Below are 22375 nucleotides of genomic sequence, written 5' to 3' on the forward strand. Positions count from 1 at the left end.
TCACCAATTTCACTTACTAACCAAAACAACTTACTACACACTGAATTTTAGCTTCCACTTGGATCAGAAAGAATTCTCTGTTGTGTTAAACAGAACATAAGTGATTGACAAAGTAAAACTTGTGCTAACAGTGCTAAATTTAGCATCAGGTCACATAAGCAAGATTCCCACCTAGCCCAGCTCTAATGTCTGCAGCAGCATGCATCCGCTGTCACAGGAGGGGTAACCCACAGCTACCGACGCACCACAAACAGCTTCCAAAGCTTGCGCATGTCTGCTTGTTCCCCCAATGAAGCAGGTATAATTGCAGTTCCTTTCATGAACTTAGAGATTCTGATGGTGAGAGGCCCCAGAAAACACTCTTCAATTAACTTTCTAAATCCAGATTTTACATTGGCTGGTAATTCTTGCCATTGGATTCTTTTTCACTATTACTGAAGTTAAATATAATCTCTTTCAACTTTAATCTGAAGGAATCAAGCTCCGAACATATCACAAATTTGCAAAACTTACGTAAGAAACAGATAGTGCTCTTGAGACTGAAGTGGTGCCCCAGTCTTATACCCTGCACATTCAAAATGGCAGAGTTACAGCTATTATTTCCCAGTCATTCCTAGGACAAAAATGCACACTTTCTAGGGGAAAAAAAATACTGTTTCGATTCATTCTCCGAAAATGAAAGTTCATTCTGGGGTGGAAGTCACAACAAGTAAGATTTCTACATTGTATTTTGTTATAAATTTGAGTAATTAGTTGTTTTGCAAGTGTAATTTAAAACAGCTTCTGTCCCTAAACTTACATCATAGTTCTAGTAAGGATGTAAACAGCTACCCTTATTAAAGGAAAGCAAAGATGGAAAAGAAAAAAATACATTGAAGAATAATGCAATAGTGCCATTGACAGAGATTAAAAATAAATTTTAAAATCACAGTAAAGCTACAAAAAGCCATCATATAAGTGCAGGGACAGACAAGTAAAATTTCCTTCAATATTAAAAAAAACGTAAGTGGCAAAGACAACATTCACAAGAAAAAAAAAAAAGGTCAACAGTAATTCTAGAAAAACTGAAATTCTAGCTTAAATATAGTCTAACTGGTTTGAGTGAAACAAAAGCTGCCTGACTCAGAGAAACAGTGCTCTGACGCACAAACAACATTGAAATCTATCTTTCAAAATCTATAATGCAAAGGTTGGACATAAATTAACTTCTAGTTTAAGTTAATATTATCTCCAACTCCGATGTTTTTCAATGCCTTAAAAGAGCAGTGCTCCGCCAGTGGAATAAAGTAACACTGAAGTGCAGTTTGTCACAATGAAAGCAGCACTCGGGTAGTTAATAATTGTTGCCAATTTTGTTTATAATATAATCACATACAAAAATACCAAAACTAATTTCTCAGAGTTCACAAACCTTACTGGGGCAATTCAAACCACTAGTCCATGTGGTTTGACATCCTGTCTCTTCCATTTATGAACACCTAACACTTCAGAGGAATGTGAAAAGTGTGCACCAAGGGAGCTGTGAGTAATATTTGCCATGAGGTCTGGCCCAAAGCAAAAGTTTTTCTCAGCATCTAATTCAGGCACTTAGCAGACCACATTTGCCTCATTCAGATGGACAAGGCAATTCAGTAAGTACCCAGTATGTGGAAAATTGAGCATGGACAAAGTTTAGTCACTTGAAAGTGTACAAAAAGTCTTCAGTGTAACTTTAAAGCAGCTATGTGACATCATCTTCAGCCCTGCACAATTTGTGGAAAAACAGATGACTGGATTTTTCTCAAACTTCTCAAAAAAACCACTGAAAGCTAGAAACTGTAACCAAAGCAAAAGGAAAAGGGAAGTTGCCCAACAACTAACAGCAGTCAATGTTTTCTCCTTGCCAAATTAAGAAGTGCTCAGGAAGTGTCAGGATGGGGTTTGGATGGTCATAGTTTGGCCCTGTTCAGCAGCAAGAGGGGCACTAGGACAAGAGACAGAGCACCTCCCTGCAGCACAACAATCACACAGAGCAAACATCAATCAGCCTCAAGAGAGTCTGTGAGAATCTGAGAGCAACATGACCCATCCTCTCCCTCCCTATATGAGGGTCTTTGTAAATTCTCAGTCAAACATTTCAGCTCTGGGCTGAGATCAAGTGTGCAGACTCAGTCAAAAACCTTGTGAAGAATCAGAGTTCTGGCCACGGTCAGTGATCAGCTATGCCCTGCTTGTATAATAAAAGTAAAATTCCACTGTGTAAGTCATTACTCTTACAAATATATTCCATTCCTGAAAAAGCCCTCACAGTTAGAGACTGTGTATAATAATATGGATACCCTGCTTGTAATGTTGATGGCAGTGTCAGACTGGCTCCTTCTTTGCTTCCTTCTTTCCACATTCTGCCCATAATCTGTGGTTAGGAGACGTCTGTCAGCCATATCATTCTGGGACTTAGAGATTTCTGAAGTGAAAATAAAGAGAGAAGTCACTATAACAAACATTGCAAGCAATCCTGTAGATTTATAGGCTAATTCTGTACCATCCAAACTTTCACCCTGCAATTTTAGTATTGATCTCCTAAGAGTAAGAAACAGATGGGAAGGTAAGTGCTTGTCCCATTTTGTATAATTATATTTTGCCTACCTAAATCTTTCCTGCTGTTTCAACTGGAAATTATACTCCTTGCTTCCTATCATTATAGCTGCTGCAAGGAATTGTTGTATGCTGTCAAATACAGTTTCTTTGCAGACTTAGCACAGTCCCTATATATAGTTTGATTTGTAAAGCAGCTTGGTTTGGTTCAGGATAAAAGCAAGATCATTATAACAACATAAAGCGACATGACAATGGAAATTAGAAAGCACAGCATATTGGAAAATATTTAGAAATTTATCCAAGATATGGATGAAAGGAGAGATATTACATACTCTGGTCCCAAACCACATATAATTTTAAGAACATGAGTAGCCCGCATTGACTCCAATAACATTACTCATATGGATAAGCTTATGTCCATACTTAAGTACCTTATTGAATTAGCACTTCAATAACATCTAGTTAATTGTCAAATAAATCTATATGACAATTGGACATTTAGTGCACCACTTTTTGCTTCTTATTCCTCAGGGTACAGTCAGAACTTCACTTAAAGGGAAAGGCAGCACTCATCCGTGATTTCTGAAGTTGAAAACTAGCAGGCTTAGCAGCAGACACTTTGTTGTAAAACCCAGATAATCTCTCATGAAGAATTAATAACTTAAGTGGCACACGAAATAGCTATCATATGTTTAATTCATATAGAAGAAATAAATGTTTCTCTCACAACATAAGCCTCTGTAGAGGAACCTCAGACAGCAGACAATATGTCATGATGCTATTCAAAACGAACAGCACTCTTAAGTGTGATTTTTAAAGCCACTTTGGGTTAGTTTTGTTCTTAGCAGCAATTAGTCCTCAGATGATTACTGTACTCTGTGTACACCATTAAGGCATCATATGACATAGTCACAAGCAGGCTCAATTAAGTCATCTCTGATTGTAAATGAAACTAGGTTTTTAAAATACACAGTGAAACCAGAGATCATAAAAGAGACTGGAGTGAGAGATCTAATGGAGTAGATACAATCTGAGTAGCTTGACCAGCAGTAGAAGCAAAAACACAACTCTTCCAAAATGAACAGGTTACAGAACAGGTTACTGTGAGGAGAAAAAAAAAAAAAAGATTGTTCATTTTTCATATCTATTCCTCCTTTGGCTTCTCTACCCAAATGGTCACGAAGACAGACACTATCTTCAGTGCCAAGGGCACTGCAAATAAAGCTACATTTTATTTTACATTTTGCACTGCAAATAAAACTACAACCAGCAACTCATTTTACATTCACCAAATGGTAACCACTGGATTATAATCTCCTGTTGTTGCCAAACCACTCTGAACCAGGAGGTAACAGCATAAAGAGCAGACTGTACAACAGTGGCACTGTGCTGCATGCACTAATCCTTTGTTCCCACTGCTCTCAGACATGCACACACACTGGCTCCAGTGATACAATCAGAGGTATAACGAGGTTCTCCAGGTTTATTTACTGCAATACACAAGAGCTGGGTGTATTAAATACCTCTGCAAACCAGGACATTTTTATCTAGATAAGATATGTACTAACTTTAGACACTCATGACCGAAAGCATTTATCAACACAGCACCGGGTTTCATTAAGAGACTATATTGTCTGAAAGATCTGTTTTCTTAAGTCAAGAAGCCCAAGTCTTTCTCTCTGTAAGACTTCCTATACTTTTTAATTAATGACTGCAGTGATTGCAACACACTGTTATTTTCTTATAAATTAAAAGGTTCTACCTTAACTGAGGATGATAGCACCTGAGTGGGGTTTCACATACAGCTGAACTGAGCTAACAACTTGCTGCCAGCCCCCTCTGCAAGCAGTGGTTTTCCCTCCACAATCCCTGGCTCCATGTGGGCCAGCACCCTCTGTTGTGCAGGCTCCAACATATATACCCTACCTTGAGCCTATTTAACTCACTAAACCAGCAGAAGAGTACCTATGTGTTTTGTCCGGGTTAATGTTCTGCCCTTTTATTTAGCTAAATCAATCTCCACAGGGGTCCAGAAACACTGGTGCTATTTCAAGTTAAGCAATGGCAGCATAAGGACAGAAAGAGAGAGAGAAAAGATGGGCGGGGGGGAGTAGGGCCTTCCTTTTTGTAGCAGTTAACTATTAAATTAGCTTGCTACAGTCTTCACCATTAACTGTGAGATACGATCAGGTTTCAAACTAACAGAAAGCAGAATAAATTACTTTACATCCAATTCTGTGCTGCCTCAGCTATCTTCTTCCAGTAACAAAGTATCCTACACCACACTACACTACACTTCTGTTCAGGAGGGACAGCCACTGTGTCTCTGCATAGCTTTAATATGTGTTCACACAGACACAAAATTAAATTTGTCTAGTTAAAGGACAGCAGACCTTTAGGATGGGTGGAAGAAGTTAGAGGAAAGACCAAATGAGAGCTAAGACAAGAGTCAAGAAAGGCAGAAAGACATTAAAGCCAAATTTATCCAGGTCTCATCCCACATTTACGGTTGTCCAAGATGAAGCTAGTAAGAAAACACTAAGATTCATTCAAATATATGCAAATCTGCAAGCCTCTGTAATCTTCATACAGGTTCAGAAGTTGTTTTCCTCTGGTCACTGATGCCTTTAATTTGTTCTTCACAAAGGCTGGCTGTCCCCCATGTAGTTAGCCTTAGAGGTGCACACACAGTCTGCACCCTAATGAACAGCAGGCAACATAAGTGAATGGAAGGAACCAAAAGCATCAGAATGAAAGAAGAGTTGTTAGGACTGTCTGGCTCTTACAAGTATGCACTGAAAAAAACCCACACAACCAGACAGACTGAGAAAGAGGAAGGAAGTCCTCTTGAAAACTGCCAGTGAATTAAAATATTAAACTCTACTTCCATTATGTGATAGATTCTTTGACAGGGTCAGTTGGGGTTCAGTCAGATAGGTAACATGGAGATCACTACAGTAGATAGTGGTTATTCCTCTGTGCTAACATGAGTTAAATATACTGAACACCCAGTAAACTTAAAAATAACATTTATACAGTCTTTTCACAGTTTTACAAGAAATGCATTCTGGGTTGGTATCATCAGCTTGTTAAACAACTAGCAGAATACTGAAGGGGAATTAGACTTACTGTATTATTTTTCAGGTTGGCTCAGTCTTGGCATTAGTCATTTCAGCCATTACTCCATAACCTTTTTTTAATAACTATTTTTTAGCCAACAATTTGGCCAAAGAATTGAAACATTTGACTATGTTACTCTAGAATGACAAAGCAGTGAAAGCTACTTACTTTTTATATGTGTTGTGAGAGACAAAAACAAGTTTTCCACAGATTTATTAAAACTTTTAGATTGACTGAGTTCCTGCAAATGGGAGATGCCAAGAGTAAGAAAACACAAGATATTTGCTGTTTTAAAGTTTCCATGCTTATATATCTACAGACCACATAACAATCAGATGGTAAGGCTGCAGCCCTTTGCTTACTTCTGCAGACAAATACATCTGAGGACACATGTTGACATGGCTGAAAACTGTCACACTAATGTATGAAGATGGTAAATAATCTTTTCAGTTCCACACTCTTTGATATGTAAGTGGAACTCCTCATAGGAAGATCACACAGCAGTTTCATAAATACAACTAATTACATCATCGATTTGCTGTAATGTCTTTAATACTTCAAATAGGAAAGTCCCATCTATTACAGATGCTCCTATGCCTCCAAATCAAAGAGTTTTCATCAAACTCCAGGTAAGCATGTATTAAAATGTTTAGAGAATTACAATAGGCTTCAAAACCAGGGCCTGAGGACCCAGTCCAAAATGAACTGAATAGCAATTTAGTGTGATTTCAATGAGTTCTGAACCATGTCCTACTATTCTGTCCACTAGAAACTGTAATGCAAAGGCAAACATCAAATTCACTGTTTTTCACTCAGTAATGAAAGGAACACATGGAATGATCACTTTATAAATGACTACTATCATAGGATCATGGGATCCTTCAGGCTGGAGGGTAGCTCAGGAGATCTCAGTCCAGCCTTCCTGTAGTGAGGCACCAAAAAACAGGTGCAATATTGTAGTACCAAGTAGAGTCATTAATCACTTCCATCAAAACCTGAAAACTAATTGAAAACATCCCTCATGATAGCCTCTGACCTTTCTCTCCTGCTACTAATGCAGCATAAAAAAAATTACAAAGGAACACAAGGCAGCATTTATATTACAGTATGATGTGAGAGCAGTTGCTGTTTACTGCGTTTCTGTGGCTGGCCTTTGCATATGAATGACATCCTAAGAGGTACATGTACACGTATACGTATATTTTGCAGAGACGTACATTTACCGTCACGTTGCTTCCCGCTGCGGATTCTGTGAAAGGAGGTGGAGTTGGAGGAACAACAGAAATTTTACTAGAAATTTAAGAGACAATAAACAGTGCAACAATTAATAGATAAATAAATAACGTTCATGCATGTATCTTTATTATCTGTCTTTCCTGCAATCTAAAGATCTGGGTTGAAATCATGTGTCTTTAAGAGTTGCAGCGCAGGCTTACTGCCTCTTTGCAAGAATTAGGACTACCATCCTATCTTCTCAATCTTGGGCTGCTCTAGGCAGAATTATTAATTTAAAACAATCAGGAAGATCTAATTTAGGATAAGCTTCCTAGACTTCTATATGGTTGGCAGCATTACAATGTGTGTCACAACTGTTAAAACACAAATACCTGTGTAACACACCCCATCTCTGTTTCAGAGATGTTTTCAGAAAACAGTCATCTTTATTTACAATACTAAAAGGATCCTTCCTTGCCTGGGCCCAGAGCAGTCAGAGCCCCTCTAGAGCATTCCGGCCATTTTGTCTATTGTAAATAGCCCGGTCTGTGAAAAAAAATCTGTTATCTGACTGACTCTTAACATGGCACAATCACAGACCCTAAAGGCAGCTGGTGAACTTCCTTTTGATTCTCTTTTACCACATTTAAGTAAAAGCAAGTCCTTATGCAGCCCTGGTTAGAATCATATCTAGCTAACTCTAAGTTTCTGTCTTACGCATCTATGCCTAGCCAGATAATGATCATAAAATTGAGGCCAGCAGTTTTGTATCTTATTTTACCTTTTTTTTTTTTTTAAGGAAGAGGGTTTCTTTTATACAATATAGTTTGAGTAGACTGTTATTTCATTATATATCACTAGTAATAACTTAAGTATGGTCATGCTTAGGCCTCAAGTCAAAGTATTTATTCACTGAATAAATCCAGCTGGATTTTTTACTTAAGTTTGGTAAGTGGATGCATCTTACTGAATGCGGAGCTTCTTGTCTACTATTTATTCTAAAGCTATCAAATCAGCAATGTCTCCCATTGAGCAAATAATGATGCTATTGCTGTTATACCTAGAAAACAATTTTCATCTCTCATCATTTAAACGCAGTGTGTAACTTTGAAAGATAATGGTGTAAAAACCTACACAAAAAATATGAGCAGATATAACAAAAATAATGCACGTCCCTTCATTTCAAGTAAATAAGAAACTATTACTCTAAACATAGTACTCTCTTTTGTACTTGAGACCCTTTCTATTGATGGCTGAGAGAGAAAAGTGGCAATTTTTCTATGCTTTTTTCATTTGTACTCCAAAAGTATATTGAAATTTGGTTTTAATAATAAAAAATACAAACTGCTGACTGGTTTATAAGATACAATATATCCCCTACACAAATTCTCAGTATCCTAGGACCATTTCTCCTTTTATGACTCTTACCTCAGTTTCTGATAAGATTTCAAGAGCTTTGCACCAACTGTTTCATGTCTGCCTGTGAAGGAAGAAAAAACAAACAAACAAACAAACACACACCCAAAGGTCATTTTGTAACAACAGCAGTTACTAACACCTGTATAATACTTTTCAAAATCAGTGCCTTTCAGGAACTGGCCTGTATTTACAGAAGCTCCTGCACATGCAAGTCAGGAGTGAAATCAACCCTCATGTGACATATCAGCATACATGCCAAGCAACATGCAAGTTTCTCCTGTATCACAAACTCTATCATGACTTCACCTTCACCTCTCGCAGGTGACACATTCAGACCAGCTCTTCACAAATGCTAAGGACAATCATGTATGGATGTGAACAGGCCCATTCCTACAGGTTGCCAAGCGCTCTTAGCTGCCTGAGGTCCAGGAGGCAGTTAGTGCACGGGCCCACCGCACTAAAGCACACTTCAACCATAAAACTCAAACACTATGGAAAGCTTGAAAAACGCATACAAGAGTAAGCGCATGGTCATCTCTTGCATCTTATGAAAAATTCTTTTCAATTTTCCTACTAGAGACCTGAACAATCATGAAAACGCATGACTAGCTCACAAACATGAGCAAACCCCTTCACTAAGGCCATCCCTGTGGGGAAATAGCAACCATGTCATGTTCCTCAGGTGAGCAGCCACATGATGTAAAGAACACCAAGGAGCAAGCACTCCATCAGGCACAAACAATGAAGACTTACAAAAAGGCAGTTTGCTCCTGAGTAATCGCAAACAGAAAGAAGGGCTAAATGCATGTAACAAATGCCCAACTAACAATATCTGCAGTGCCTTTAATCACTAATCATTCCTAATACAGAAAGCAGCATGTAATCTATGCTTTGCTGAAGATATCATTAATTATAATGTATTACTTATATGTAAGTAGCAGACCTTGGTGGTGGTAAAAATAATAATCAACTTATTGATGTTACAAATTTCAATCAGAACTCCAGACTTAATGCTCTGTTATTAATAAGCAATATTTAGTATCTTAATTTACTGCAGCATTAAATGATTTCTTAAATTTTAAAATTTATTAGTCAGTAAAGGTAATATACCACTTTTATGAAAATATGATTTTTATGAAAATACGATTTTTATTCTTTAGGTAGAAGCTACACAAAATGAATAAAAAACATATTGATATAACTTTTTTTTTTTTTTTTTACTCTGCAACATGAGAAAACTTCACTGCAACATGTAATTCTTCAGTTAAACTTATTTTACAGTGAATACTTCACTTGTGTTATATTTTCAAACCAAAAGAGGGCACTGTCTCCCTAGGCTTGAAGACGACATAACTACAAGTTATGATTAACCCCTTCAATTATATCAGTTGGTCTAATCAAAAGGAACTAAACAAAACATATTTCTTCCTGCAAGCTTATCTTCTGAATATCCTTAGACCTTTGTGTCTTCAACAGTATTACTAATAGACTAACTAAGCAAAATGCATCAAGCACCCACAAAGCTTTGATAATGCAAGGTGAGAACTTATTTCTTTTACTGGAAAGAGGGACAGTCAGTACCTTGCAATACCAGATTCTGTGTCTGAGAACAACATAGCATTTTCCAATAACTGTGAGAGATTGTTAAAAATACCAGCTTTACACTCGCTGAAAAGAATATGAGGGAAAATTATTAACAATGGTTATGGAATACAACTGTGCTTTAAAAGATCAGTCAACTAATACTTTAAAATCAGAAGTTCTGCTAGCTAGAATGGAATTCAGTGACATCTTTCAAATTCTAAATGAATTATTTCAGCAGGAACAGTAGCTCAGTTTCTTAATATGCTACCTCCTGTCTTTCTTGACTACTTACTACCCAAAATTTGCCTGATTACATTCTTCCATATAAATTTCTTCCTATTCAAGTTTCCCAAGAGACATTTAAGGTCCAGTGCTTTCCTTTTTACCAGCTATACTTAAATCTAGACACAATGCAGATACTAGAAGTGAAACTGTAACGTTTAGCTACAGTCAGGCACAAAGCAAAATAGTTGCCTATCTGAAGTGGTGCTTCAAGGGAAAGAGGAAGGAAATCCTTGCCACCTCATTAGTCATTGTGGGTAAAAATGGAGACTAACAGCTGCTTGATTGGTGAAACACATTCCCCATAGGGCAATCCATCCACATCCTCCATAATTTCTTTTAGGACTTTCTATTTTTAATTGCACTGAAAAGACTGAACACAAGGCAATGGCACAGCTGGCTGAAAGTAAATAAACAGTAAGTGTTTAACACTCTGTTGATTTATAGCTGTACATGGGGGGGTATATTCCATTCTGTCATTTCTTTAAGCTTTAGAACTTTCTCAGTGAAAACAATTGAAGTTTTAACTTTGACAAACAATGGATGCAAGATCATTTCCTTCCTACACATATTTTAACATTTCTATATTTATTTCATGTCATTGTATTTCTTAGAAGCCTTACACGCTCATTAATTCAAATTGCTATGTCCAACAATTTTCCTGTTCTTATTACTCAAGACAAAATAAATTATAATTTTAAATGCATTCTGCTAGTTTGTGTTCATATTTTATTTAGTGCATAAACAGATGCACTGCATGATAATTCTGACAAATCTCTCACCAAGTGGAAGAAACATTAAATGGAGTGGCAGACTACATTCTGTGTTTCACTTAGGTGAGGACTACACATTGCTGGAACAGACCATAAACTGTCCTGTAATTACCTTCATCTGGATATTTCTTTGCTCGTTCCTCAAAGAACCATTCACCAGCCTTTACTTTCACATCTCTGAAAAACAAGCAAAAGACATTTGAATAAACAATTTCCAAAGTATGTTTCTTCAAATGTTGGATAACCATTTAACAATCCAACAATCCTTCTTAATCCTACCATAAAACTAGGATTTCATGACTGTTCACTCCATTGACTGATTTTCCTGTGGGCCTGCAAACAAAGGATGCAGATTTGACTCTGGCCTTTTGTTGTCTCCAACTGACTTAGATGAAGTCTGCAATCTGAACTCACACATTATTAGAGAGACAAAAAGATTTGTAACTGAGGAGAGGATTCTCTGGAGTTTCCAGGTTCCCAATTCTCATCTAAATGTCTTACTAATTTTTAGGCCATATACATTATCCCTGTTCCTTGTGGATTTTCTGATGTTTATTATAGGATGAAGTCCTACTGCAAAAATGTCCTCAGTGCAGGCACCACTAAACTTTCTTCTCTGCCCAGTAGTCCATTTTTCTTCTGTGAAATTAATCCCCTCATTACCATTTCCTCTGCCAAAATTGCTTGAAATTGGGAACAATATACAGATAGTAAATTCACATAGAGCTTGCCTCCTTAAGAAAGCAAAATCTCTAAACACGAAAGTTATAGTGATATCCACCAAAGGCCAGGCAACAAAATCCTTGGGCCTACCATTTCACACCTCACCTTACTCTATGTTATAACAGATGAACTATAGATAGAATGCTGTTTGTTCTTTCTGTGGCTTGTTTTTAAGACATTTGCGGCTTACCAGTATCTGAAGGGGGCCTACAGGAAACATGGAGAGGGACTGTTTATCAAGGAGTGTAGTGACAGGACAAGGGGTAATGGGTTTAAGCTGAAGGAGGGTCGATTTAGATTAAATGTTAGAAAGAAATTCTTAACTGTGAGGGTGGTGAGGCACTGGAACAGGTTGCCCAGAGAGGTTGTGGATGCCCCATCCCTGGAAGTGTTTAAGACCAGGTTGGATGAGGCTTCGGGCAACGTGGTCTAATAGAGGGTGTTTACCCCCAATTTACCCCCCCATGGCAGCAGGGGGGTTGGAACTAGATGATCTTTAAGGTCCCTTCCAACCCAAACCATTCTATGATTTTAGGCATTTGAAATACAACTTTGTAAGTAGCAATGCAGAATATTCAAGATATTACTACCTGTGTAGACTGATCTTGACGATCAGAGGGCTGGAGCACCTCTCCTATGAAGACAGGCTGAGAGAGCTGGGCTTGTTCAGCCTGGAGAAGAGAAGGCTCCAGGGAGACCTTAGAGCAGCCTTCCAGTACCTGAAGGGGGCCTACAGGAAAGCTGGAGAGGGACTGTTTACAAGGGCATGGAGTGATAGGACAAGGGATAGTGGGTCTAAAGTAAAAGAGGGTAGATTTAGATTAGATATTAGGAAAAAATTCTTCAGTGTGAGGGTGGTGAGGCACTGGAACAGGTTGCCCAGAAAGGTTGTGGATGCCCCGTCCCTGGAAGGGTTCAAGGCCAGGTTGGATGGGGCTTTGGGCAACATGGTCTAGTGGAGGGTGTCCCTGCCCATGGCAGGGGGGTTGGAACCAGATGGTCTTTAAGGTCCCTTCCAACTCAAGCCATTCTATGACTCTATGATTGTACTATTTATTTTCATGCCTAACCATAGATCCTTGTGCATAACTGAACAAAAATGAGTTTGAATATTTGGTTAAAATAACTTTCAGACAGGATACTTATTTACTTTGGATGGAGATCTATTAACTAATAAATGTCTGAGATCTCTGGCTGCACTAGATCTTCAAGGGCTCTGCATTGGTAGTGCCTCGAGTCTCATCTCCAGCCTTGCCTTTATGTTCTTGCCACTACCCACAGTTATCTTCCCAGAGTTTAATCTTCAGTTCTGCACAGGCCATGTTGTAAGTAGACCACTCACAGGATGAAAACAGATCTGGAAATACCCTCCTCTTTTTTTTTTTTTTTTTAGGCTAAAGAGTGTATTAAGGTAAGCTATGACCAAAAGTGACCTCACCGGGGTAAATAAAAGGCACTGAGTAGCATTTACCACACTGCTGCACTTTCTACCCTTCTTGAGATGTGCAGCCTTGATGTAAAGCTCACTGAAGGCAACAGAAGTAGTCTGACTGATTTTAATGGACCTTACATCGTGACTAAGCAAGATCAAATGTGCCGTCTCTTTGCTATAAAGAGAATTTCAATGACAGCTGAAGAATTTCTCTATATTAGCAAGACAAAAAAAGTAATTTCCTCAAGGAAAAGAAAAATGTCTTTTAATTCATTTAAATAGTGCTTTCCTGGTTTTACCATTAAATATCTGGACAAGTTTATGAAATAATTAAGGGTGCACAGCACTATGCAAGGTAGCTCAACAACTAGCTACTCTCTATAGGGGATTTCCATTGTGGCCACCACATAACGGGAAACCAATTTAAAAGAAGAGGAAGTGGAGGGAGGTATCTAGAGGAGGATATGGAAAGTTAACTTTTTAACCTCTGCTTTTACTGCATACAGCGTGAAGCACAGATAGTGAAATATATGCACCAAAATCTAGTAACTGCTTTGTATCAAATATAGATGGAGCTAATCTGCATAATTTATGTATAAATTGCAAAATAAACCAAAGATTCAGAGAACATCTTTTTTAGTGATATAGTCTCTTCCAAACTATAGAAAATTACTTCCAACTACTAGTAGAAACTCATTTAGCTTAAGACCAATACCTTGCCTTACATTTCCCAGGCATTATTTAAATCTCATTTTGCCATCTTAAGAGAGAGTGAAGTAGTGCATTAATCTTGTATTGGCGTAAAGTAAAATTTCATCCAAATCCTTACCCTTTGTACAGGGACATATAGTATCCAACACAGCTGTTGATCCATTTCCAAAACTATCTTTCTTTGCCTACATAACATTACTTTTCATCAAAGGTGGAAATATAGCTAAACCATTTGGTTTAGAAAGATTCTGATTAGTAGAATGGACTAGGATGGAGTATTTTGATATTAAAAATATACCAATACAGTAAAAGAAAGATTGTTTCCTGTTTCCTGGAAAACAAAACCAAGGTGACATAGTAAAAGAAAAAAAAACTAATTCAAAGTAAACAAATTTGGATTTCTGATCATATTTAAACAATTCCTGATAATGTTATTAATGCTTTTTGCTTTCTAAATTTATAGAAAACATGACTAAGTTATTCATCAATCCAGGTTCCTCACTCCTGTAGTATGCAGCAAAAAAATAATTATTAGGAAATTGACAAGAAATTGGCTATACTACACCAAAACAAAGCACCTTCAGCAACTTGTTATGATGCCCTGGTTCAGAATTGAGTCAGGGAAGGAGTTCTGCCTACAGTGTGGAAACTAACAACTGTTCCTATCCTTTGCCATTATCATCTTTGTCACACTACTTCTGGCCTACCCTGAGGATCCATTTTGCTAAATACAGGAATGGAAATCCTGACCACATGAAGTATAACACAAAATTCCCATCAATTTCATTGCTACCAGGACTTCATCCAAAATTTTCATTCCACCAAAGGTGCTTTTTTTTTTTTTCATTAATTGTTTAAAGCAACAGACACATACAAAACCAATGTGCATCCACTGGATAACCAGCTTAAAGCAGCACTTACCCAAAACAGTAAAATTTCTTACCCATGAGCGTAACAAATGGTGCATTTCCAAACACAGGGATTCAGGCAGATACGGCATTCAGAGCATACTCGATGACTGCACCCATTGCATACTGCACCTCTGTTCATCAATAACCCAAGTGATTTCTGACAGCGAGCACAAGATCTCTCCTGGTATTCATGGCCTACGTTTCTTGCTCCCTTCCACCGAAGCTGCTGCAGCTGCAGTTTCAGTTTCCTAATCACCCAGGTTAAAAAAAAAAAAAAATTAAAAAATTAAAAAGACCAAAACCCCCATTCACGCTTAGGGCAGGGCACTGAAATTGTGTATGCAAGTGATTATGTATTCACATACAAAGACTGAGACTAAATGGTGGTCCCTTTCATTTGATGATATTTTTTATCGTATTTATCCAAGAATCAAATATTCTATCAAGTAGAAATAATCGTAACAAATACATCATCTAAGAGTTAAATAAAAAACACATCAGACCAAAATATTGAAACCTCTCCCTTAACTTTGTTTCCATCACATGTACCAATAATCAAGATCTATGGTTCTGTTAGCTACATAACCAGTTGTCAGGGATTTTCTGACCAATTCAGACTTTATTTATAACCCTTTATTTACTTTTCACAATCATTTAATATGTCCAGTAATACTTACATAAATGTTTGCTGTAAACAAAGTTTAAATTTCAACATTTAAGAGACTAAAAATTTCTAACTTAGCAACACAAGTACCCTGCTTTACATGGGAATGCAATGTGACAAAGCAGGGTACAAGCTGTAGGGAAATCTTTGCTCTGTCCCTGATATAAAGCTAATAAAATGCTGGAGTATTATCCCTTATCCTTCACAACTGAAATACTTGCATAGTATGAAATAATTAAATAGAATCTTTTTTCTAACCAATGACACCTATTGGCATTACTAACAACCTCCAAGACAGCGTGGTGTGCTTGCTACCTGTTGTATGTGAGAAGGGATAGTGGTAGATTCAGCACAATGAGCAGGTACCTAATGATTCTTAACTCCAGTTTGTCACAACAGAAGTTAAATAAGCCAGCCAAAGATCTGAATATGTTCTGTGTTACCAGGGCTATATAGGCATACATAGGAGGATGATAAGAATGCCATAAAGCCTTCATAGGAAAAATACAGGCAGCAGCTGAACTTTCTATTTAAGGCTAGAATTAAAATTCATCAAGTAGATTATTCACTGAATAGTATTTACTCATCTTTACTGTAGTATTTGCTCATCTTTACTGTAGAGTAGTGAATAGTAAAAGTAAATCCAAGAGGCTCTGGATAACCCTTAGTTTTCCCAAAGAATAAAAAGGCATTAGCTAACAAGAAGTTTAAAAAAAAGAAAAAAAAGAAAAAAAAAAAAAGATACATTTGGAAGGATGGCAAAGAAGAAGAACTTCTGAGAAAAAAGGAACAGAAATACAGGAACAGAGGAACTACAGATACCTTATTCTTTCCTCCTCTGTTTTTCTCACCATCTGGTCACGGTACAGGACTTCCAGGACAGCCTCTCGTTCCAATTCCTTCAAGAAGTTTAGATTAAATTCACTGGCCATTTTTGCCAAACTTCACTTGTTTTGTAGATTCCCGTCCTATGGTTCTACTAGATCCAGAATGATGGATACAACTTTTATAAAGTCTAATGTGGTCTGAGTGTTTACTAAGTGCCTGTGCTCTTACTTGATTGGTGCTACGTTTCAGTGTGTCATACCCTTGAAGAGAAAAATAACCACGTCTGTCTTCACACAAGTCATCATTTAAGAGTCTCTGCTACCCAGGGAATATGAACAGTTAGCAAGGTCACAACAGGCTTGTCTTTTTCACATGAAAGAACTTCTTGTTCTTTTCTTTTTTTTGCTGAGAGTGGTTGAGAGCTTGCAGCAAGGTCCCCCAGACAGGGCTTTAACTCTCACCAGACAGAGGGACAATTCACCAAGAGATGGTGTAAAGGAGTGGGGGGAATGTTTTTTTTATTTGGTCTTGTAGATGTGGGATTTCTGGGCCTAGGGGAAAAAAAAGAATACATGTTATTATTTCTTCTCCTTACCTCTTCAAGACATTTCAAATAGTATGTGAAGACCACATTTTGCTATACTCAAACCTTTCATGCACTAATTCAGATACAGCAGAGGTTTTAAGACAATTCTGTTCTTCAGACAGTGGCACCATATTGTCCCTTAACACTCAGCCATGTACCTTCACATTTTTGTACAGTCAACATTAAACAACCAATAAAGAAGCTTAAGTTAGTTTTGAACACAGGCCTACAGGCCCCACGACTGAAAAAGTCGTACTGGGTGAGACAAAAATGCCCCTTTCTGATCTCATCTTACTGAAAAGACAAAACATTACAAGCCTAAGAGGAAAGGGGGAAAGACACCCACTGAGAGTCACTGCTACAGATTACCTACGTCTGTTAAGTCTAGATAAGCAATTTAATACCCAATAATGCTATTATCGTTGTTAATACACACAAACATGAAAGAGTTAAGATAATATATTATTTCCAGCTCAGTGCGCTAACAATTTTGACCACAAACTGATGATGTTAATGTACAACTATGAGAAGCATAAAATTAAAACAGAATCACAACTGTATTGGGGATATACTCTGTGACCTTCACTTTTGTAAAACTCCCACTAAAACAGAAAATAATTTTAATATACTTTGCAGTGACGTAGAGAAAGAAAATGATTATTCAATCCAATTCAGGTTACACACCATATTCGGTTTTAATACTACTGTCTAGGATGTATTACAAGAAATGTAAGAGAGTTCCACTGATGGTACACCAAATATTAAAGATGTGTACATGAAAACTGGTTAAGTGTTTCAAACTTAATCTGAACTAAATACATACAGTCAGGCTCTAGGCAGTAGGTCTAGACACAGGAACTGGATAAAGCCTTCCCAGAGCCATTACTGATGCTTCACTGATGGACCTCAGCTGAGAATCTGACCAACTGTCTGCATTGCTGGATCATTATTTTAAAAATACTGTGAGTTTTAAGTTTAAAAAAGAAAAAAAAAAAAGGCAAAAAACCGCCTTGAGATATATAGTGACAATAGATTTTTGTCAGTGGAGGGAATTACTTTACATACAGCTTGCCCCAATTAAGTTACTTAATTTCCCACAAAAAAGCAGGTGGTGATAATTTGTATTTATAAACAGTATTTATTCCATTCTTTTACATTTTTTTGTGAAACCCTTCAATAGACATCAAAAGGACAAAGCATTTCACAGAAGCAATGTTAACAAAGAAAAAAAAAAAAGATTGGTTTCCTGTGGAAACGAAAAAGAGAGAGATAGGCATAATCATATTTTATTTCCTTACCAACTGCAATTTCACAGGAAATTACTCAGTTGAAACCTAAAAAGCCTGAGCAATTTTTTAGCACAATATATGTCATTTTCAAAGGCCCCTGCATGCTTCACCTGCTTTCATTTTTTACCTCCAGATACCTCCCAGGATTGATGAGCATGTTTAGAGCCTTCAATTCCATCTAAGTCAATACAATCTGAAAGTGTAGTCAGCACAAACTCGGGGACCTCTGCACTATACAGGATACCAAAACACCCATTACAGCATAAGTTATGCTTTCTATAAACTCCTAGGATTTCCAAAGGCTAGCATATCTACAACATCATCAGAAAATCCTGCTGAAGCATCAGTAAATGCTAGCAAATTCATGATAGTCGTTATTAGGTAGATCCAATAAAATCACTCTACTGATATTAAAGAAAATATATAAATGTCTTATAGAGCTATTAAGAATGTACCACTGTAAAACAGTTACTAAGAGCAACATCTGCAGTTAAGCAAGCACAGAAATAGTTCCTATTTGATATCTTCTTCAAATTCTTTAAAAAAGGACCCTCTCCCTTCTTCACAGAAGAGCACAAAGTTTTCCATATTTCAAGCCTGTTTTGGGAACTGGATTTCAGATGACATCTTAGTGCATGAAAAATATTGGGGGCATACAGAATCTTAGAGAGGCTTTTTTTTTTTTTTTAATTATGGTTTCAGCTATTCAAGTTTGCACAAATTTAAATGGTGTGAGGGAAGGAACAGCTTGGATCCTCCCTTTGTTTCCACCTTGTCTTGCTTGCAGCTATACCCCCCCAGCAGACACAGGTTCTGCCCTAGCCAGGGCAGGATTCTTCAACTTGTCAGTGATTCTGCAAACACCATCATCCAAATCAGTTGGTCTATTGCTACGTTTCATATCCTATTCGTATAAATCATAAGCATTGAATCTAATGCCAGCAGTAGACCACTACAAGGGCTAGGATGGAAAGATTAACAATCTTCTGGCACCAAACAACAGAACAAACTCAGTGCAGAGCGAAGTGCCAGGGCCCTACGTCCTACTGTATCTGCACTATGCAGAGAGACAAAAAGCCCCTGTGACTCTCTCATCGCTGGGCGAGATCATCACGCGCTGCACAGAATAAAGGTTAAAATCCATCATGTAGCCAGAAACTCTATCAATATTGCACCTGGACATTCCTACGGTTGTTTGGGTTTTTTTAAAATCTTCATAAAGATTTAAGCTCAGACGATTGTCATGTTCTGTCAATTTTTCTTGCACATTCAAAGATAACTCAAAATCTAGTTTAATTATGAGGTAGCTTTAAGAAAAAAATAAAGTACTACATCCTCCAAAATGGGGGATAATCTTTGTGCCCCACAACAGACTCGAACTTGTAATCATTTCACAGAGGTGTTCAAATTGATCTGAAAAGCTCTCTACCATTGTAAAAGGAGAGCTTTTCTAACACCAAAACTGTTTGCATTAGATTGTTTTTTCCTGTTGAGGAAGGTCATTACTGAAAACACCACTTCTTTATTACCACCAAAAAACTAATCTTAACCACAGATGCCCTCTTTTCACATTTACCCATCGAATCCAGCTAGCTAGCTGTTTTACACCATCAGCTAACCTCAAAGCCAACCATCTTCTATGTAAAACCAAAAGCAACAGCAACCTCTTTAGTAAATACCATGATCCCTTTTCAGCACAAAGCTTACAAAATATTTTGTTCAAGCATTATTTTAAATTATGTATTTAAAATAATCCAGTGTCAGGCACCTTGGAGAAGGATCAGTAGCTTTTTGAAAATATCATGTAAAGTCTCAAAGCCATCGTAAAGGAGATAGGATGACCAACATGGTCACGTTTTAGGAGACATAGTGTAATCTCAGAAGACCAGGCTTTTTTCTTTTCTATCAGGCTAAAACAGTTATGTAACTAAACATCAATCAAAAGGCCTACCTAGAACAAGATTAAGTTTGCAAAAGGTAGGTTATTTTTTAAGTTTTTGAACTTAGAAATGCCTGAGTTAGCAAGCTACTTTTTCTGAAAGCAATTTTGCATGTAATGTATTATTGATCTCCTTTCAGATTCTTAATCATTAGCAAAATAGTGACAATTAAATAAGTATAAATAAACTGATCTTCTAAAGCCACAGCCTTCAGTGACTTGAGATAATTGGATAACTTCATTAACTCAGAAGATGGATGTAATGCATCAGTAGCTAGGACACAGATTAGAAGGTTCAGAGTAAAAATGATCACAAAAGCTCCTGGAATTTATGGCTACTTTATTTGGCAGAGGCCAATCACATAAATTTATTCTTAATTAAGAAAATTACAGGTGTTAATTTATACTATCTGGCTGCAACAGTTTAATTTTCACATCCTTGCATACACACATGCAAATTATTTATAACTTCTTTGATAGCATTTTACCAAAGTTATATCTTGTGATTTTAATAACATCCTATCCCAGCACTTGAAGCAAAAAACCCAACAACCACCAAACAAAAAAACCCCCAAAAAACGCAACAAAACTTTTTAAAGTTCCAGTTGTGGTCTTTCCATGAAATCCTTGCAGTCTAAAAAACACCATTCCAGTAAGTTAAAATGCATCCCCCCCTGTGCAATATCATACAAACACATTAAAAAGATGTCCTTACCTCTTCAGCAGCCATCGAACAAAGATGCGTGGAAGTAAACTGCTTTTAAGAGATGAGTAGCACTCTTATTATTTATTTATCTTTCCTTAAAGAAAACTGGCGGCTGTTCTCCACCCTCCTTCCTTCGGGCACCAAAATTAGACTGATGTATGTACAGAGGAGCATCCCCAAAACAGCTAAAAGCAAATGCACTCAAAGAAGAGCTCTAGCATTACAACAGCTTTTGCCAAGTCTCTGGTTTTGTCACCAGCAACAGCAACTAGCGAAGAGAAGTTATTCATTTTTCTAAGGTTAAAAAAAGACTCAGCACAAGAAACTATACAAGCTGACTGATATCAGCAAAATACGCTCAGTCTCCTGCTTCACACACAGGAAGAGAAGTGGCTTCGAGTTCTACATCATTTCTTTTTCTGATACTATTGATGTGAAAATACTACTAACCTCAATCTCCCTAGGACTTGCACAGAAAACACCGCTTGTATTGTAAACAGTTATTTCCTGGAAACAAAATGTTTTCTATTCAGGTCTGAATGACAAAGCAATTAGTATAGATAAAAGTTCAATATAATTCATTTTTTTGAAGAAAATTACCTCCTAACTGGAAATCTGATATCAGATAACGATTAGAAGTTAAAATATTATTTGGAGTGGATATCCCAATTCTGTCTATTACAGAACCAAGTATGAGTAATGAAGTTCAAAATTACATCCAAATTATTTCAAAGCCTGGAAAAGAAGAGAAGCTGTTCTTGCAGGTCAATCTCCTTTCTCGGTCCTGGCTCTACCAGATAAACTGCATGAACAATGCAGAAGCCCTTCTTTGTGTTTTGGGTGTTTTAAGAAATATTATTTTTAGTTAAAATTAAACAAAGCATTGCAATCCTATTCACATAGCAAATTTAATCAGCCTGCAATTTTATAACCTCATTAAGTTAAATAGGCTCAAACACTTCCCTCTGTGTATGGCAAGTTTAATTACTTTCTTCAACTGTATCACTGAAGAGAAAGCAACTGTTAGTGGGGGACAGAGCTAAGCCCAACAAAGAATATTTGGGTTTAATTTCAGGAAAAACTTCAACCAAATAAAAGACAGAAAAAACCTGAGGATTTTAACTGCCCACAGCGACAGATCTGTAGTATCACAAAGCCAGGCTGAGGAATGTTAACCTTACTGCCAACTTTCCCCTAACAGTTAAACAAAACCTGAACTGTCACAATTTTATCTCATTGTATTTTCCCCTCTCACCCCCGGACACGGAAAACTGCTGCATTATTTTATACACACTAAGAATATAACCAAGTTACAGCCTTTTATTCTTTTGTCTAAAAATCACCACTTGTTCAGCATTCCCATAGGCCTCACTTTTTTGGTCTCTGCTTTCTATTCAGAGGGAGCAGCAAGCACAGTGCTCAGAGGAGAGGGCCTGAGGGTGAGCTCAGCAGCCAGCTGCAGTCCTGCCATATCCCAGCAGGGCAGGCAGAGCGGGTGCTGCCTACAGGGCACTCCAACAGTCCTAAAGTGAGGTGTCTGGTCAAGGTCATCTTCTTCAGGAGAAGCAGGAGGCAGGGCCAGACACGGGACAAGGCAAAAACGTAGAGCCAAGGTC

The 22375-nt window shown here is 37.4% G+C and overlaps 2 protein-coding genes across 3 annotated transcripts in view; one reads left to right on the plus strand and one right to left on the minus strand.

The window, feature by feature from the left end:
- Nucleotides 1–21297, minus strand: part of SYTL3 (synaptotagmin like 3) — a 34507-nt gene extending 13210 nt beyond the window's left edge. The window contains exons 1-8 of one of the 2 annotated variants that reach the window (XM_010305219.2): nt 20769–21297; nt 16234–16790; nt 14780–14995; nt 11083–11147; nt 8341–8392; nt 6921–6987; nt 5866–5938; nt 2319–2443 (exon numbers count right to left, since the gene is read on the minus strand). In XM_010305219.2, the coding sequence (XP_010303521.2) occupies nt 2319–2443; nt 5866–5938; nt 6921–6987; nt 8341–8392; nt 11083–11147; nt 14780–14995; nt 16234–16343 (708 nt within the window). In that variant the 5' untranslated portion in view covers nt 16344–16790; nt 20769–21297. Of the gene's footprint in view, nt 1–2318; nt 2444–5865; nt 5939–6914; nt 6988–8340; nt 8393–11082; nt 11148–14779; nt 14996–16233; nt 16791–20768 lie in introns of both variants that reach the window. The other variant, XM_075748304.1, reaches the window with a different exon arrangement.
- The window catches only part of SERAC1 (serine active site containing 1), a 379919-nt gene that overhangs the window by 82367 nt on the left and 275177 nt on the right, over nt 1–22375 (plus strand). The gene's annotated exons all lie outside the window — the stretch shown is intronic.

This window comes from Balearica regulorum, chromosome 3 (assembly GCF_011004875.1).
Source record: "Balearica regulorum gibbericeps isolate bBalReg1 chromosome 3, bBalReg1.pri, whole genome shotgun sequence".
Classification (NCBI taxonomy): domain Eukaryota; kingdom Metazoa; phylum Chordata; class Aves; order Gruiformes; family Gruidae; genus Balearica; species Balearica regulorum.